The sequence below is a fragment of the Podarcis pityusensis genome (assembly GCF_964106645.2).
Source record: "Podarcis pityusensis genome assembly, chromosome: 10".
In the NCBI taxonomy this organism is placed as follows: Eukaryota; Metazoa; Chordata; class Lepidosauria; order Squamata; family Lacertidae; genus Podarcis; species Podarcis pityusensis.
Window position 1 is genome coordinate 26,456,889 of NC_138035.1, and position 17,939 is coordinate 26,474,827.

A 17,939-nucleotide genomic window follows, 5' to 3' on the forward strand; every position below is an offset into this window, starting at 1 on the left:
ATATTGTTAACTCATTTGATTTATTTTTAACTTGTTTAAAAAGCAGTTGCTTAGCTGGACAGAACACACTGCTCCAAGGAAATGCTGTTGCAAGGGCTCCACCTGCTGTCGTTTTAAAAGCATTGCTTCTCAGCAAACACATTAACAAAAGTGATGCGGGCAGATTCTTTCTAATTTGGGCTGGAGACAGACCAATAACATGTTTTCAGGGAGTTGAAGGGTGGTATGATAAATGCATTATGGTTTATGCACTCACTTTTCATTCTTCAAACAGGTGTTGTATAGTTTTTGTAGCGTTCTGATAACTCAAGGTTCGTGTCAATTGCAAGAAAACGCAGATGAGCCAGAAAGAACAAGAAAGCAAAACAGTCCAGTCCAAGGCACCAATTTACTTATTTCCCCCTGGCTGACTGTTGAACAAAAAATGAGGCATGTGGATGGGTGCCTAGGCATAGGCAATGCTCTCCTTGCTGGGATAGCAGGGCAAAATGAGACATACGCTATCTTCTATGAGGCTAGCTATGAGGCTCGGAAGAGGGTCTCCAGAGCAGAGCAACTGTTCTGGTTGTCAGAACCAATGGCTGCTAAAGTGCAGAGAGACGTTTGGGAATGTGATGCTTCAATCTGAAGGAATCTGAAAAGTGTCATGGGCTTTGAAGACGCTTGAACTCAGGACGACACGGAGAAATGTGCTAAGAGGAAGGCACTCTTGGCAAACCCTCACCGTGATCAATTCCCGCCCAGAAACCTATGTCCCCACTATGGAAGGACGTGTAGATCCAGAATTGGCCTCCACAGTCACTTATGGACTCACTGTTAAACTGTGTTCATGGAAGACAATCTTACTTGGCTACGAGTGATCACCAAAGAAGAAGTCTGTCTGAAATATCTTGCATCTGGTAAGTAAACAGTTTTGCTTTCTATGTGCTTGCCTTTCGAATGGGACAATTTGAGGTTGAGATCATCTTGCCCTTCTAAAATAAAATCCATTGCATACTTATAATTTTTGCAGTAGAGAGAGGGGATTGCGGTTCCAGCCTGTCATTCAAGGCACCAAAAATAGAATCACTGTATCCTTTAATTTTACTAGAATAGATATGTTGATTCTGCTAGCATCTAAACTTGCTGCACTGAGAGCAGAAACTTGCCGAGAACCCATCTAAAATTTGGCACTGAAAAATCTGTTAGCCGAGATTTGGCTTTTAGTTAACTGAGGATGGATCTATTAAATGCACATATGAATAAAACTCTATGATGATGCGTCCAGAATCCTCTTTCCCACAGTGGCCAACCAGACGCCTCCATGAAGTCCACAAGCAGGCCATGAATGAAGGCAAGGCCTCCATTGTTTACCTTCCCCCCACTGTATGCTTCACCAGCTATTGCCTAAGAGAGATTTACTGCCTTTCACTCAGAGTAATATATGCTGTTTTGCTGCATTTTTTTACTTTTACAGTACTATTTTTTCCTGCTCAGATTTTTTTTTAAAGTAATCTGCCAATCTTTAGGGCTGTTTTTGTTTTGTTCCTTACTCTGGGATGTGTCCAACACTGTAAACCACTTTATATACACTGTTTAGAAACACTCATGATGAAGCAGTATATAAGTGCCTTAAATAATATAAACAAACACTAAAGGAGCAAAGTTCCATTTGTGTAATGGGACTTCCCCTTCCTCCCCATCCCCAAGCATTCCTAAAATCAGCACCAGATGGTCCTCCAGCCCTCTGGGGCAGATTTTGAGGGTGCACAGGAGGCTGTAGGGGGCAAGGGGAGTTCAAACAGAAGTGCGGGATACAATCATTTTTTTCTTCTGCATCAAGTTTTTTTAGGCAAAAGTGACTAGCAACAATTTGGAAAGAAACAAATGGATTATGATAAAAACAATGCACTGAGTCAAAGAAGAAATAATGAAATACAAAAATGGAACAGCATAAAAAGTTTTGAATATTAAGAGACAGGGTCTAAAGTGTTCAGTTACTCAGACCAAAGGCACAAAGGAAAAATATGTTTAATTATGCGTCAAAATGCCAAAGAAGGGGCCACCTGAGCTTCTCAAGGAAAAGTACTAAAATCTGGGTGTCACAACGAAAATATATCTGTCACACGCTTTCACTTTAATGGAGTGTTGTTGTTGTTGTTGTTGTTGGCATCCACCTGTCTCACTTCCAGGGGTGAAGTCAAACCACTTTAACTGTTAGCAGAACTGAAGTGAACTCCCCAGGGCACAAGCCTCAACAGTGTGTATGGAGGTCCTGGGCTGCCCAGACAACAAGGAAAGCTGAGCAATTATGTTTGGCACCAGCTTGGCTGCAGGAGTTGCCAGAAGGAGGTGTACAAGGCACCATCGAGCCATCTTAGGAACACCCTCCAGATTTATGTAGCTACTCCTTAGCCTTTTCTTCTCCCAGAGATATCTCACAAGACAGCAGGGGTTTAAGATCACAGTTTTCCTTTCCTAGATGGGCTACCTTCTCAGGTTGACAAACTTCATCTGCCCCTCACTTTCTGCTACAGCACATGCAGAAACCACCTTCTTGACAATATTTGTCCACTCAATCTACCAGAGCCTGCCTTCGCATGCAGGGCAAATCCCTAACTTGTCAGTGTTTGTAAAAAGCAAAAAAAAAAAAAAAAAAGAAGAAGAAGAAGAAGAAGAAGAAGAAGAAGAAGGAAAGGGTTCTGACCTCCCTTTGTTTCCTCAGCCTGGTCCTCGGACCCTTGTTGGCACAAAAGAGTCCATGAGAATATCCTTGCAGAGTTTTATTCTTAAAAGTCTTTGTGCAAAAGCGACTGAACACACCAACACTAACCAACCAACCAACCCCAGCCTCAGCAAACTAAAATTTCTCACTCTATATATACAACCTGCTGCAAGCCGCTGAATCATGCTGACCCAGCTTTATTCGCATTAAAGAAACAGCGGCCATTTTAGCCGTGACATAACTCACTGAGGGTTTGAGACCCATCGACCATGGGCATAGCCAGCATTTTTGTTGGGGGGGCAGGACCAATGTGATTGTTCAGTTAGTTAAGTATTTCTATTGTTTTACTTGATCTAGGGGGACAGTTGCCCCCCTGCCCATGCCATCGGCTAACCTCACCTGGTTTAGCTGGCCAGTAAAAGCTGTTCCCAAGGTGTGGCTGCTGTTACATGCTGACAACTTCTAGGAACCCCAGGTGGACAAACTACCCCAGAAGGAGCATGACACCAGAGATACTAACACCCCATACACCTACTCTGACTAGCAGTGGCTTTTCAGGATCACAGGCAGAGAACAGGCCTTCCCATCACCTGCCCTGTTCCTTTTAACAGGAGATGTCAGGAATTGAACTCGGGACCTTCTGTATGCAAAGTATGCCGCTCAGCTATGGTCCCCTGCAACCATGTAAGTGGACAGCCTTCAACCATAGCTTTCCCCTGTTACCTAGCTCATATATGTTATTCTGATATCTGAGGACACATTATCAATTGACATGTCTCTTGCTTTCTAGAGAGGCTTGTGAATGAAAATTATAGTTTAAAGATTATGGATTTTTTTCTCCAAGGCCAGCAACATTTTCCTTTTGTGGTATCTGAATATGGCAAAGTGTACACCTGTCTACGCTGCTGTGTACATGATGCAAAATATACAATTGCCATTTCATCAGTCCCTGAAATGAGTAATTGCTCAAGCATCCTGGGAGAAAGAAATCAGCGGCTGCTGAGCACAAACAAGGCACCACAATAATTAGCCATTAGAAGCCTGGGACAGGCTGCCAACTGCGCTTCCGTTATTGGGACTTTGTGCACATATTGTTGTGGATTTTGGCATGGCTGCTGGAATTCCTGCGCTCATGACTCAGATAGGTTGTACCTGCACAGAAGCCATTGGGTCGAGCCAACCTTTCGGGATCTGATCTCTGACTATGCCTAGGGCATAGTCTCCTTATTTCCAAACCCAGCTGACAACTGCTGGCAAGAACCCCATGCATGTGAGCGGGTAGCAGCAATGCCACCTCTTTCTTTGTTTTGCTTTTTTCAGTGACAGGTGTTGTTTTCCCTGTGGTAGCCCCTTCTGGCAGAAAAGCCTTTGCCTCTCTTGCATTTCTGCCTGAAAGGCACAGGGTCGCTATCTTGAGGAAAGAAATGTTGGCAACTGTAATAATTAGCCAGGCAAATGCTGACTTTTGGACACATAAACCCGTCCTTAGTGACGGGAAAATTGGGAGATGGGGGAAAGGTGTGTATGTGTGAACATAAAACGTATACGGTATATCTATATCTATCTATGGCTGCTGTCCCTTTCATCCCTCCTCATATTTGGTTCCTCAGCATCAGCGGTCGCCGAGGAGGCGCCGCTGGAGGAGCGAAGCGCCCGTGTAGACGGGCCTGGGCCTAGGCTGAAGCGCCTGCGCGCCCCTCCGAGCGGCGGGGGGCGCTGGGGGCCGGCCCGGGGCGGGTTCTCCGGGCGGAGACAGGGCGAGGTGCGTAGGTCGCCACGTCGGCAGGCGCCGAAGGAGCAGCTTCCACAGCAACGCGAGGGGAGCCCGAGTTCGCTCCGCGGTGGGGGAAGAAGCTGCTGCTGCTGCCGCCGCCGGAGAGGAGAGGGGCGAGCGGAAGATCCCTCGGCCAGGCGGAGCCGCGAGCTGGCAGGACGGAGGTGAGCCCGAGACGCGGCCTAGTCAGCCGCGGAAAGAGGGAGGCGAGGAGGGCTGGGCAAAAGCATCTCCCCCCTCTCTATGGGAGAAAAGAGGGGCGCGACCCCCTCCACCTCGCCCTACCCTTAAGGGGTCTCCCGTCGCCCTCCACCCGGGGAAGGGGGGACAAGGCAGGAGGGAAATGGGGGGCACAGAATGACACCCCCCAAGGGTGGCTTTGGGAGGGGAGCTCGTAACTGAATGGCAGGGTGTAGACAAATGGCCAGAGGGAACCAGTTTTGAATAAGGACGCCCACAGACGCCGCCTCTTTTCCTCTGCTCCCAAAACTACAGCTTTTCGGGGTACGCGAGGAAAACGGGGGGGGGGGGCTCGGAGGAGCAGTCTGGAAAATAAAAGAATGTCCGTTTCGTTCCAAAATAAACAAATGCAGTTGAGTTTTTGCCTTGGAACGGTTGCTCTTCTTTCCTGCTCTGGATAAACGGTTTACAGGGCAGCCCCCCCACCCTCCAAAACCGTGTTTTCTCCGGATTAAGTCCCGCTGTGTTCGGTGGAGCTGACTCCCCAGGTAAGCGTGCACGGAATAGCAGCAGCCTTAAAAGCTGACCTCCTAAAATGGCCAGATGTAGGTCGTCGTGGAGCAGGAGAACTTGTGATGCGTTTTGTGTGAGAGGGGAATCAGTGCAAGTATCAGAAGCTCCCAAGCTTGTCTTTGCTTATAGACATTTGCCGTATATGATGTCCACCAGCCTTCCCTAGAGAGCCTGTTTGTGCAGTTCTGTTTACAGCTTGAATGGAGCGCTGGGGGAGGGGGATTTGAGGAAAGGCATTAATTCACAGTAGAATTTGCTTCTGAGTGCAGATGGCATGAGAATCTGTAAATGGAGGAGGGGGGGTGCGTTGGTTGTGGCAGGGGGAGAGAAGGCGGGGGTTTCCTGCCAGTGCTGTTCTGGCAGCAGACTTTGAGCACCTTCTCTATTAGAAAGGAGCACCGTGTTCAACGTGGAAGAGCCCTTTAGAGGGCGGGCAAAAGAATCCAGGCAGCAGCACGTCAACAGCTGCATGGTTCCAGGTTACATCTCTCTCTCTCTCCTGCCACGTCACTGCTGTGATATAGATCCGTGATTTTTTTCCTTGTGTCTTCAGGGTTCCCATTTAAAGCTTTTTGCAGCAGAAAGTAGTAATGCTCCCAATCTGCCATTTACAGGCCTGTTCTCAGCTTGTTTTTCTGCTTCTTTCTCTCCCAAGACTCCTTTGACTTGATGTACCTAATGCTATTCCTGAAAGTTTCTGCTCCATAAACCTTGAGTGCTAGATGCCTGGCCAGGCTTATTAAACTGTCTGACCATTCATGCAAGGCTCCGTTTGTGCGAGTCCCAGACCTAGAGAAGATTGATAGGGGACATGATCTTCAGATATCTGAAGGGCTGTCCCATAGACTGGAAAACAAAGATTTGACCTGCCTTCAGGGACAGCGTAGCACAAGCTCTAATTGGCTTAAGTTACTGGAAGGTAGATTTTGGTGGAAAATTAGAGGAAACTTAATGAGTGGTTTCACAATGAAACAAATTACTCAGAAACATGATGGACTCCCTTTCTTTGGAACTATTCAAGCCCTCTAGACAGCCATTTGCTAAGGATTCTCTGATGGTGGATTTCCTGCATGAAGCAGGTATTTGGACTAGATAGCCTACAATACCACATCTTACTCTATGATTATCTCACTATCTAGATAATGCCCTTAGAATCATAGAATTGTAGAGTCGGATTGCACCCTGAGGGTCAGCTAACCCAACCCCTGCAATGCAAGAATCTCAACACACAATCCTTCATCCAGTTTGAAACCATACTGGACCCTGCTTAGTTTGCAAGTGTGCTAGCAATTATATGTCTGCACCACTAGGAGATGCTTACTTCAGCTTTTGCTGTTCTAAACCCAGAATAGATAAGCTTTATTCTCCAGAAGGGTGTGGGATATAGAGCGGCTGGAAGTACATTCTGTTGCTCAACACCCCACAAAGTGCTTTATTATAAAGTCTGAGTAACTATTAGCCAAAGTGTTTCTTTGGGGGGAAGTGAGTAGAACTATGGAAATTTTTAATAATACATGTAATTTGTTTGGGTAGAATTCAGTGGAGAATTGAGGTGGTGGTGATTTGGCCAGCAGATTCTCCAGTTAGCAATAATTGCTAAACCACATTCTTCTAGACGGTTGCTATTTTCAGGTGCGATTCAGTCACATAACTTTCAGGTTGCACATTCAGATTTGACTTTCTTGCCTAACAATCCCACTTATTCAACTTTTTGTGACAACGGAAGTGACGGGAAAACCACAGTTCTCTCCCCCCCCCCCCATTTGCTTTTCTTCCATTCCTTCTTTTCTGGGACACTAAAGTACATCATACACGTCAATGGTTATACAACCTCCCTTTTCTCTTGATTTTCCAGGCATGTGGGGAGGCTGAGTACTACTAACTGAACTGCCTGTGCTTCCTCATAGTTAAGCAGCTTGATAGATGCCCACAGAGATAGAGTGTAGGAACTCGTTTATTAAAACAGTACATTTTAAATTATGGCTAAATGGAAAACTTGCTCTGAGGCATCCTGAGTCGCCTTTCTTAGATCTTCAAAGCTTTGCATTAATTATAGTTCTTTAAAAACCACATAAATAACTTGCATTTCTTCAGGCCATTGTGTGTTGCAGCTGAGATTTAATTGACATTCTGAGAAGTCTGTTGTACAGTATATAAATGTTAATAAGCATGTTACTTTCCTAGGTTTTCATATAGGAAACCACAGTAGGACTTTTGAATACAGAAACAGTTGGTAAGTCTTGGTTTTTATATATATTTAGATTTAAGTAATTGTAGGTCTACCGTAAGTAGACACTGAGAAACCTAAATGGGGGTAGAGGGGATTAAGAGAGTATTTGCCAATGACAGATGCCACCTAACTTTGCAGAAAAGCATTGGAGACAGGGGTGATTCTGACCTCACTTCTGCATTTGCCACCACCAGCCCCCAAAACATGGCCTGCTGCAAGGTTGCAAATGTGCACTTCTCTCAGCTGTTGGATAATATCCCATCAGTATAGGAAACTGCAAAGGCAGAAGAGTAAAGCTGTGTGGGAAGTCCAGGGAGGAAGGCAAAGGCAGGGAATGTTCATAAAGGTGCAAGTCCATTCCAAACTTTGACATAGAATTAATGTTATGCATTTTCGTGTAGAATATGGTCTTGCATTTAGCTGAATATTTGCAGGGAGGCAGTTTGCAGTGTAGTGATAATACATCAATCCAGATTTCTTAATTTATTTCGGAATACTCTACTAATTAACCCGGTCAAAATAGTTTGTTATGCATGTTGTAAATATGAACCTGTAAATATGAAGAAAAGTACCCTACTGCAAACATTTAAGATACTGAAAAATCGCTCATAAAACAATAATCTGGCCAGTTTGCTCACTTGTTTTACATGGTTGTTGTATAAACCATATACTGTGGATGGGGAAAGGAACTGAGGGTTCCTATAATTGGAATAATAAGGTGTAGGGATGAGGCTCTCCAGATGTTGCTGGACTACAACTCCCAACTCCCATCATTGGCTACACTGGCAGGGCTCACGGGAGAGTGGATTCTAACATCTGGACGGCTGCAGATTCCCCACCCCAGACCTTTTGTCATGGCAGAGGCAAGATTTGAACCAGGAACTCTCTGGCTCACAGCTTGGGCTCTTAGCCTATACACTATACAAACGGAGGACCTATTTACACACTTTTACTATATCGATATTGTGGAAATTGTTTTCAGTAAAATAACTGAGAGACAGATTTTGTATGGGATACCACTTCATGTCAGAAATGCCATTAAATCTGCTTTTATACTATCAAACATGATGGATGGACACACATCTACTTATGGTGAAAATCCCAGTAGATGGCAGAGTTCCCTGACAAAATGGGCTTATGCACATTTGTTGCATATGGTGATGTGTAGATAGGCAACATGCAGCTTTCCACACAGGAAGGGCCATGAAGGACACATGTGCAGCAGCTCCAAAATGTTTATATTTTAAGCTTTTGGTGCAACCTTCCACCTTGTGCCTATACACTGATAGAAACTTGGATGATTGCAGGAGCCTTGACTCTTTTAGTATATGGTTCATTTGGCACCCCCAGAATAAGTATCAATCTACAAAAAAAATTGTGTGTTTTTTTTTACAGTTTAGCGCCTGTCATTTCAGTTGAAATCTGAAGTTGCATAATAACAGCAAGGGCACACATATTTATGTGTATCATCCATTAAAATTCTTGTCTTCCTCCTTTGGGTGGCTCTCAAAGATATGGATACCTGTTTGTTAAACATATACGATTTAAAGATTAGCCAGTGAAGTGTTGCCTCACTTGAAAAAGAATGTCTTGGACATTTTTTTTATAAGGACACACCAACCTTTCTTTTACTTCTGGAAATTTCTTATATTATTAATCTCACTGGATACGTGCTGTTTTTGTTTCTGTTGATTTGACCAGTGTTTATAATTGTAGACTGCTGTTTAATAATAAGGGGAAACAAGGAGAGAACTTGTGCTGGTCATCTTGAAGCTAAACAGCAAGGCGTTAAATAGGTATGTACATTATATGTGGTGTAAAATATTTATATTTAATACTACTTGTTTAATTCTAGTGCTGCATAATGCTTCTTAAACAAATGTAGTGTACTTGACACTTATCTACGTGTTAGCTGCTTAATTTTGCTAATTTAATTATTTTTGTACTGCATTTCTTCTAAAAGCCTAAAACGGAATGTTCAGTTCTGCTTAAATGATAAAAATTCGTCATTGATTTTGGGAAGTGAATTACAGATACGATGAGAATAATAAACCCTGTTATTCAGCACTGAATATGTACACTTCTAAAATGTGTGCTACTTCCAAAATAGCAGCTTTCAAAGAAGCTTTTTAATACTACAGTGGTACCTTGGGTTTACATACACTTCAGGTTACATACCCTTCAGATTACAGACTCCGCTAACCCAGAAATAGTACCTCGGGTTAAGAACTTTGCTTCAGGATGAGAACAGAAATCGTGCTTTGGCGGCGCGGCGGCAGCGGGAGGCCCCATTAGCTAAAGTGGTGCTTCAGGTTAAGAAGTTTCAGGTTAAGAACGGACCTCCAGAACGAATTAAGTACTTAACCCGAGGTACCACTGTACTGTATTCTAAAGACAGGAAATAGAGATTAATGCTTTATCCAATTAAAACTGTAAGAGATATGTGGCTGGAATGTGGCCAATACAGTAGTGTTAATACCACATCTCTTGGCAAAACTGTATCTGATCTAATTGACCCTAATTAAGGACTGGGAAATTAATAAGGCAACATGTCCTGCATGGCATTATTGAACTAACTCTGTTAGATGGTATTACTTGGCTGCCTTCCTTTTAAATGCTTCCGACTGGTAACCTTGTATGGTATGAGGGGGAGGCGTCTGACACCTTTATTTTAAACTTACTTAATTGGAATTAAGACCTACTGACTTCCGCAGAACTTGTCTTAGCAGATATATTTAGCATCATGGTATAGTTCTGATCTCTCTCTCACACATTTAACTGTATGTTTCACATTAAAATAACAAGTAGCAATTTAAAAACTAGATAACTTAAAATGTGTCCCTTTTAATTAATTAAAGTCAACAAAATTTATATACCACTTACCAGTAATTGTAAATAAAACGTCTAATAATATGTATTTGTTAAAATTGTCAATAAAAATCAAAGTTAAAAAATCAAAATATGACTAAAACCCTCAGTTAAAAATATACATTGTAAGTTAAAATTACAGATTAAAATACATGTCTGGCTAGGCTCAACTAACAAAAAGGTTTTTAGCAGGTTCTGAAAGGAATACAGCACCTGCCTAATGTCAGTGGGAAGGAAATTTCAGAGTATGGGAGTTGCCATGCCAAAATATTTTTTCCTTACAAGTGCAGAATGTATATTATTCCACAGATCAGAGTGGTTGAATGGGCAGGTATTGGGTAAGGTCATCCTTTCAGTAAACTGCTACTAAGCTGTTAACACCTTGAACTTGGTCCGGTAACAAATCTGCATCTGGCGCAGACATCTGAGCAGGAATGTTATATATTCACAGGATCTCATTTCATCAGCAGTTGATAAATATTTGCACTTGAGGATGAGCTTGTCCTGGTGATTTTAATATTAATAGCCCATCAAAGTCCAAAAGTCAGTTCATTCATTAGTTCAGCATTTTTTAAAGGGTTGCAATGTAATCTACTACAATGGCATGCCACTAAATAAACTTCTTTTGTTTTTGCATTTTCTAATTGTTCAATATCCATGCAACCTCAACTCTTCCCTGTTTATTGAAAAACTATATAAATGGTTGGAATTAAGAACTGTGAGGTTCTGCTAGCGTCCAGGAGTCCATAACTTTTGCTGGGCTTGGTAACATTCATTGTATTTGGTTGCCAGCAAGACTGTCTCCTGTGTCCCTTTTGTACCCACTGCCTTCTGAGTGGACTTTACAGGGGAAGAGTAGCAGGAGCTGTGTGTATAGGAAACCCTTTCCCTCAAACCCATGACCCTGAAGATATGTTCAAGCACAGGGCAGCCTATTACCTATTTGGAAAACATGCACTTTGCCTCCAGTGGCTGCCAATGTGTTTTGTTCTGGGGTGTTTTTTGTTTTGTTTTGAAAGCTTGCCATTTCTAGGGTGGAGTTTACCAGATGTTTTCAATTCTTGACTGTTCAAACCAAACTGATTGTTGCCCCGATAACCATATTTGAGGATCCCTTCCAATGTGGCTACCCACTGGATTTTCTTGCTGAGGAGAAACCTGTTCTCAGCATAATTCTTACATCATTTTTGTTAAGTCGTAGGGAAACATTTATTTATTTATTTAAAAGCATTTCCAAACCGTTTAAAATTTTTAATCGCCAAGTGAACAAAAATACACAAAAAACCCCAGTAAAATAGTATCATAAATGCAAAACTCTAGTTAAGACCCAGTATTATTGGTCAGGGAAAGACTAAGCAAAAAAGTTTTATCATTACAAGATGCCTGAAGCAACTGATGGGAGATGTTTCATGTATGGTAGAACCTTTCTCCGTGAACTAAAAAAACCAGCTTGCTGAACAGGAGATCTTGAATAGGGTGCCAATATCTGGGTTTGAGATAGACTTGTCTGAATGAATACAGTAGTACCTCGGGTTAAGATATTAATTCGTTCTGGAGGTCCGTTCTTAACCTGAAACTGTTCTTAACCTGAAGCACCACTTTAGCTAATGGGGCCTCCCGCTGCTGCTGTGCCGCCGCCGTGCGATTTCTGTTCTCATCCTGAAGCAAAGTTCTTAACCCGAGGTACTATTTCTGGGTTAGTGGGGTCTGTAACCTGAAGCATCTGTAACCTGAGGTACCACTGTATTGCCTAAATCTGTAGTAAGGAAGGCTGACTCTTCAATTTGTGAAGTATAATTTGTGCAGTACAGTGGTGCCCCGCAAGATGAATGCCTCGCAAGACGGAAAACCCGCTAGACGAAAGGGTTTTCCGTTTTTCAATGCGCTTCGCAGGACGAATTTCCCTATGGGCTTGCTTCGCAAGACGAAAATGTCTTGCGAGTCTTGAGATTTTTTTTCATTCCCCCCCCCCTTTTTCTAAGCCGCTAATAGCCTTTTAGCCGCTAAGCCTTTAATAGCCGCTAAACCGCTAATAGCGCTAAGCCGCTAATAGGGTTGCTTCGCAAGACGAAAAAACCGCTAGACGAAGATACTTCCGTAACGTATTAATTTCGTCTTGCGAGGCACCACTGTATAATTCTTGACAGTAAAGTACTGTTGTTAGAAAGTGAGACAAAGTTGCCTGTTCCTCAAGTATGGAGCTATTCTTGCAGTTTTGTGCTCTTTGAATGGCTGCCCGTGGTAGCATTTTTAATACTGATTCAGTATATCATGTATTATTCTTTATTCCATTCAGTGATGTTTTTGTTTGTTTTTTAAACCAATGCAAGCTGGATTGGCAGGTTTGTGCTTAACTTAGCACAATGTGAAAACTGCCATTGCTGGCTCTTGGAACATCGGATTGTAGCACTCATATAATGTCATTATATTGGATTGGCATGGCAGTTGGTACAACCCAACTGGCTGTTGTAGCAAGTATTAGGATTAGGCTGTACATGATCTTTCCTATTTTAAAGGGAGATGAGTGAAAGATTGACTTGTGCCTATATTGCAAATGAGAACTCGGTTGTTGTTTTTCTCCTACAGGCAATAATGAATCAAACAGACAGAAATGAACAAGATGTTCCTGCATATCTTAATGAGGAGCCACCAGAAGGTAAATTTCAATAACAAGTTTACCATGGTTCTGTCAGCTTTAAGGTTTCGGCTACAAACCTGTTTGTCCCTGTGTTCCTGGGTGTAAGTACCATTGAATCCAGTGAGACTTACTTCTGAGTGAACTTGTAAAAAGGAAGAAGAAATATTCGTACGTTACAGTGCTTGAAGGATTTCATCAAGCCTACTTTAGAAAATGATTGCTCTTAGTGCTGAGGAGCCGAGCGATGCAATGTGGGGGCTGAAATGTAGTCCATCTATTCATTATTAATCAGTTATTTACTAAATTGTGAATAAGTTTCCCTCTTATGAACTTACAGTGGTACCTCGGGTTAAGTACTTAATTCGTTCTGGAGGTCCGTACTTAACCTGAAACTGTTCTTAACCTGAAGCACCACTTTAGCTAATGGGGCCTCCTGCTGCTGCCGCGCCACCGGAGCACGATTTCTGTTCTCATCCTGAAGCAAAGTTCTTAACCCGAGGTACTATTTCTGGGTTAGCGGAGTCTGTAATCTGAAGCGTATGTAACCTGAAGTGTATGTAACCCAAGGTACCACTGTATTTCAATTTCAAGACTATAGCTGACTCTGCATAGAAAATCACCAAAAAAAAATGTTTTTGATTAGTTTAAAATTGTGTTTGCCCATGCCTCCACAGTGTGCTTCACAGCTGAGGAGGCATTGGGTTTTTAACAACCAGGTCCAACTCTTAGCATCTTATCTTCCCCGGCATATGCTTTTTGGTAAATTCTGCAAACCTTTGTTTCCCAAAACACTGCTGATTCCTCCCTGCTATGTATGGATGGTGTTGTTTTGGCTGCATAAGGATCCACATTCAGAGAATGAGTTGCTGTTAGCGTATAGGACAGCACAGAAGCTGTACATGCTTATATGCCAATAAATCCTGTTTTATTTCTTGCATACCTTGGCCTATTGGTTTCGCTTATGTTCCTGAATTTCTATTTTAGGCTGCGTATGTCTTGCTATTACCAGCTTATTGGTTTAAATGAAATTTAGGAACTTATTTCTTGCATAGTTTGTCTTATCCAATAGGCATGAGTTTCACAGTGGTCAATTCCATTTTATTTCATGGACTTGTGTGCTTCATAGCATGTGGTTCAGAAATTCAGATAACTTACGACACTTTTCACATAGAGAGCTAATCTTACAAAAACTGAAATTCACAGGCTTCTGAAATGAGTGACCACCTCACTGATCTGTCAACCACTGTTAGGCTTTCTCCTGTCTCCTCTGCAGTACTTAGATACACAATCAGGTTTAAGTGGTTGTTAATACTGGACTGTGCAGTTTTTGAACATACTTTGACTTGAGTCACTCTCAGTAGCAACAGTTGAGTAATGCCTATCATCATCATCATCATCATCATCATATAACAAGGGTGTGGAAAGAAGTATCTCTCATTTCTTAGTGATTATTTTAGAGCTTACCGTCATTGTGTTGGCATGATGGCAGCTGTGTTCTCTGTACTACACGGACAAGCAGCTATCAGCATGGGAGCTGACAGTAGAAGTGAGACTTGTGGGTGCTCTGGAGAGCCAGTAATCTACAAAATGTTATGTCTGGAAGCACCCTATTATTCATTTGCTCTGAACCTGTTTAAGTCTGGTAAAACAAGAAAAAAATGGTGTTAATTCAGAGCTATTCAGAAGCAAGTCCCATTGAGTTCAGTGGAATTTACTCCCAAGTAAGTGTGTACAGGATTCTAGCCTATTCTTTTCTAACATGTCATGCAGAGTTTGGTGCTTAGGGGGTGTATCCAACATTAACCATACACAGAGTAGATCTTTTAAGGTCAAATGTGGCCCTCTAGCTGTTTTGGGACTACAATTCCCATCATCCCTGACCACTGGTCCTGTTAGCTAGGGGTGATGGGAGTTGTAGTCACAAAACAGCTAGAGGGCCATGTTTGGCCATCCCTGTTTTATATGCACTACTTCCCAGTGGGGAACTGGCATGCACATCTGGAAGCCTGGAAATGACATTGAGGCATTAAAAATAAGGAAACATCCTGGCTGCTGATTATCTGAGGGAATGTTCCTTCCTTACCATATTTTGAAAGGCAGGTCAAAACCTTTCTTTTCCAAAGAGAATTATGAAAATGGTTAAACCCTAGTTCTTCCCAAAGCATACACAATATGCAAGCAAATCATAACCAAAGGTTGCAGGATTCCTTAGAGAGGAAATCAAGGACGAGGCCATTTGTAAAAGTAGGTTTGGGTTAGACAGAATCTTCCATGTGCTCCTGAAAGGTTCTGAGACTCTGGAAATTTGTGTTATCCCCCCCCCCCAAAAGCACTGCTCCAGTTTATTTACAAGACTGAACTAAAGAGACAACAGCTTGATAAAGGAAAAAGTGGTGTAAGTTTAACAATTACGCAAAATATTTTAATATCTTTTTTGAAAATGTTATCCTTTAAAAAAAAAACTTGCAATGGCTTCTTCTAACAGCCATCCCATAGAATGCTTATAGTCCATGTGGTATATGTCATGTTAGAAGGATCTGCAATTGTTTGTCTTAAAAACATTAAAATATGATTTGAACATTTAACTATCTCTCTCCTTCTCAGATTCATTAAAAGATCATCCACAGCAGCAGCCCGGCATGCTTTATCGTGTGACTGGTGGCCTCTTCAGCATAACAAAGGGAGCTGTTGGTGCCACAATTGGTGGTGTAGCATGGATAGGAGGGAAAAGCCTAGAAATGACCAAAACAGCAGTAACAGCCGTGCCTTCCATGGGAGTAGGATTGGTAAAAGGAAGTGTTTCTGCTGTGACAGGAGGTGTTACAGCTGTAGGATCTGCTATCACAAGCAAAGTGCCTTTAACAGGGAAGAAGAAGGATAAGTCTGACTAAAAGAGAGAAACTGAGGCCAAGGAAGTTGCTTCTGTGGTTGTGGAATCTGCAGAAATGGACTGCTACAAAGCCACAGGTCTTAAGACTCCTATAAAGAGCTGTGTGAATGACTTTCATCTGAAAGGGACAAGAGCCGTGTGATACCCCAGTGTCTGGAATTTCATTTAAAACGATAGATTTCTTCAAGCACTCATCTGTGAAATGTTACACTTGATGAACATGGAATCAAGTACATGGATCTGAAAGGGTAGCTCACATATGAATATTAATTCACTGTAGATTTTTTTTGCAGTCTTGAACTAAAAATGTGAAAATAAAAAGGGAGGGAATGACCTAGCAAAAGGTGAAGCACTTTGAAGTCCTGTTGGTCCAATGGGAGGGGCTAAAGCCTGTGCTTACCTGCCCCTTTAGTATCAGTTGAACATTAAAGTGCTTTAAATATTGGCTAGATCATGTCCTCAGTTGGTAACTTCTACAGTACCATAAATATATTGATGTTCTAGCTGCAAGCCTATGGCGTCTGTATTTTTTTTTATAAAGAATCATTGAACTGCTTAAAGGGTCTTCATATATCTTTGCTTTTTGAAACTATTTTTATACACACTATAAACTCTGAATGGTCACTGCATTCACTCTGTGTGTGCATGTGTGTGCGTCTCTATATATATGTAGTTGTGTGGTATACCAATCATTCATGCCTTACGGTGAAAAACAATCTATTTTTTCTTAGTGACTGGAAGGATTTTGTAATTTCCCTCATTTCAATGCAGTCTGTGAAAGAAGCTTTACTTTTTTAACACTGTTCATACTGACTGAAGAGATGACTGCTAAATCTCAGGTGTAACTTGCTGGTTTCCAAACCCCCACCTCAAAATGAAAACTCCTTTGTGCTGTTAGTTTGTTTAAACTGAAGTGTATGTCCAAGTTTACAGTCCATACATTACTGGATAACTTCTAGCTTAGAATAAAAACACTTTTTGTGGCTTCTAGTCCAACAATACAAATGATTCTAAAACCCGCTTCTTGAACACTGCCATGAATTCAACAACAGCTGCTGCTATGCATCATTTGTTTCAGTGTTGCAAATGAAAATGAGTAGAGTCTGTGCAGGTTGATGGGTTAGACAATACCATTTTCACTATGAAAACACAGACCTTCCTAGAATTGGCAGCTCAGTAGGTAGTTTTGCTGAAAATGGGGGGGGGGGGGGGAACGACGACAAAATAGCACCGAAGACTGGCAATGATAAAATCCAAGTGATTAAAAATAACTAGGTGAAATTAATTTAACACATACATTTTCAAGGTTTCCTGAGCAACATGTAGATTTATCATTTGCTCTCTTGCTCCTAATTCATAATCCATTAACTCCAAAGTAGCCTTCAAATTAGTGGACTGTAATGCGGGTTAATGGGGTTCATGCCCTGCAAATTTCATTTGGAAACTCTTCAGCATGTTCTTGTTGACTTTGTAGTGTTTTTGGTAGTATAAAGATGGCTGAAGTACACATGAATATTCCGTATGCTGCATTTCCTAAAATGTATGTGTTAAAATCAAGAAAAAGCTAAGCACCTGCGCTTCATTGATTCTAATTCTAAACAGTGGATTCATGTTTTTCAATTTTGTTTTGTTTTGCTGACAGCCAAAAGCCATTGTTTGTCAAAAATCACTTATTCTAGTTTCTAGAATTTTGTGCATTAAACAGTCTGATATAAATGATCCGGCTGTTGCCATCTGTATTTCAGCTGCCAAGGGAAAGGACAGTAGCTTAAGTGGTAGAACTCATGCTCTGCCTGCAGGTTTAACCCTGATTTCTCTCGTTAAAAAAATAAATTATGTAGCAAGGCTGGGAAACATCTGTACTCAAGACCATGGGGGGAGCTGTTGCCAGTCAGACAAGACAAGGCTGGAACAATGGTAAGCCAGCTTCATAATATTTTACTTAAAATATTTCTATACATCAAACTTTTGTAAAGGGTGAGAGAACAGAATTCTTCAAACCCAGAATGTGATACACCAAACCATCCCAACATAATGATTTTATCACCGCTACTCTCTGAATAAGTGTTTTCGGGGAGCTGA

General features: G+C 41.9%; 1 protein-coding gene across 5 annotated transcripts; it reads left to right on the forward strand.

Moving 5' to 3' along the window:
* The first annotated feature begins 463 nt into the window (after positions 1–463).
* On the forward strand, positions 464–16,847 carry TMEM263 (transmembrane protein 263). Of its 5 annotated transcripts, none has more exons than XM_080971864.1 (5): positions 4,425–4,642; positions 7,416–7,464; positions 9,163–9,257; positions 12,916–12,985; positions 15,572–16,847. In XM_080971864.1, exons 4-5 carry the CDS (start codon positions 12,922–12,924, stop codon positions 15,856–15,858), a joined length of 351 nt encoding a protein of 116 aa, XP_080827990.1. In that variant the 5' UTR covers positions 4,425–4,642; positions 7,416–7,464; positions 9,163–9,257; positions 12,916–12,921; the 3' UTR covers positions 15,859–16,847. The 5 variants fall into 5 exon arrangements, with proteins under 5 accessions (XP_080827987.1, XP_080827990.1, XP_080827988.1 ...); XM_080971862.1 differs by having other exon boundaries at positions 9,178–9,257; XM_080971865.1 differs by lacking the exon at positions 4,425–4,642 and adding an exon at positions 4,740–5,206.
* The last annotated feature ends 1,092 nt before the right edge of the window (positions 16,848–17,939 follow it).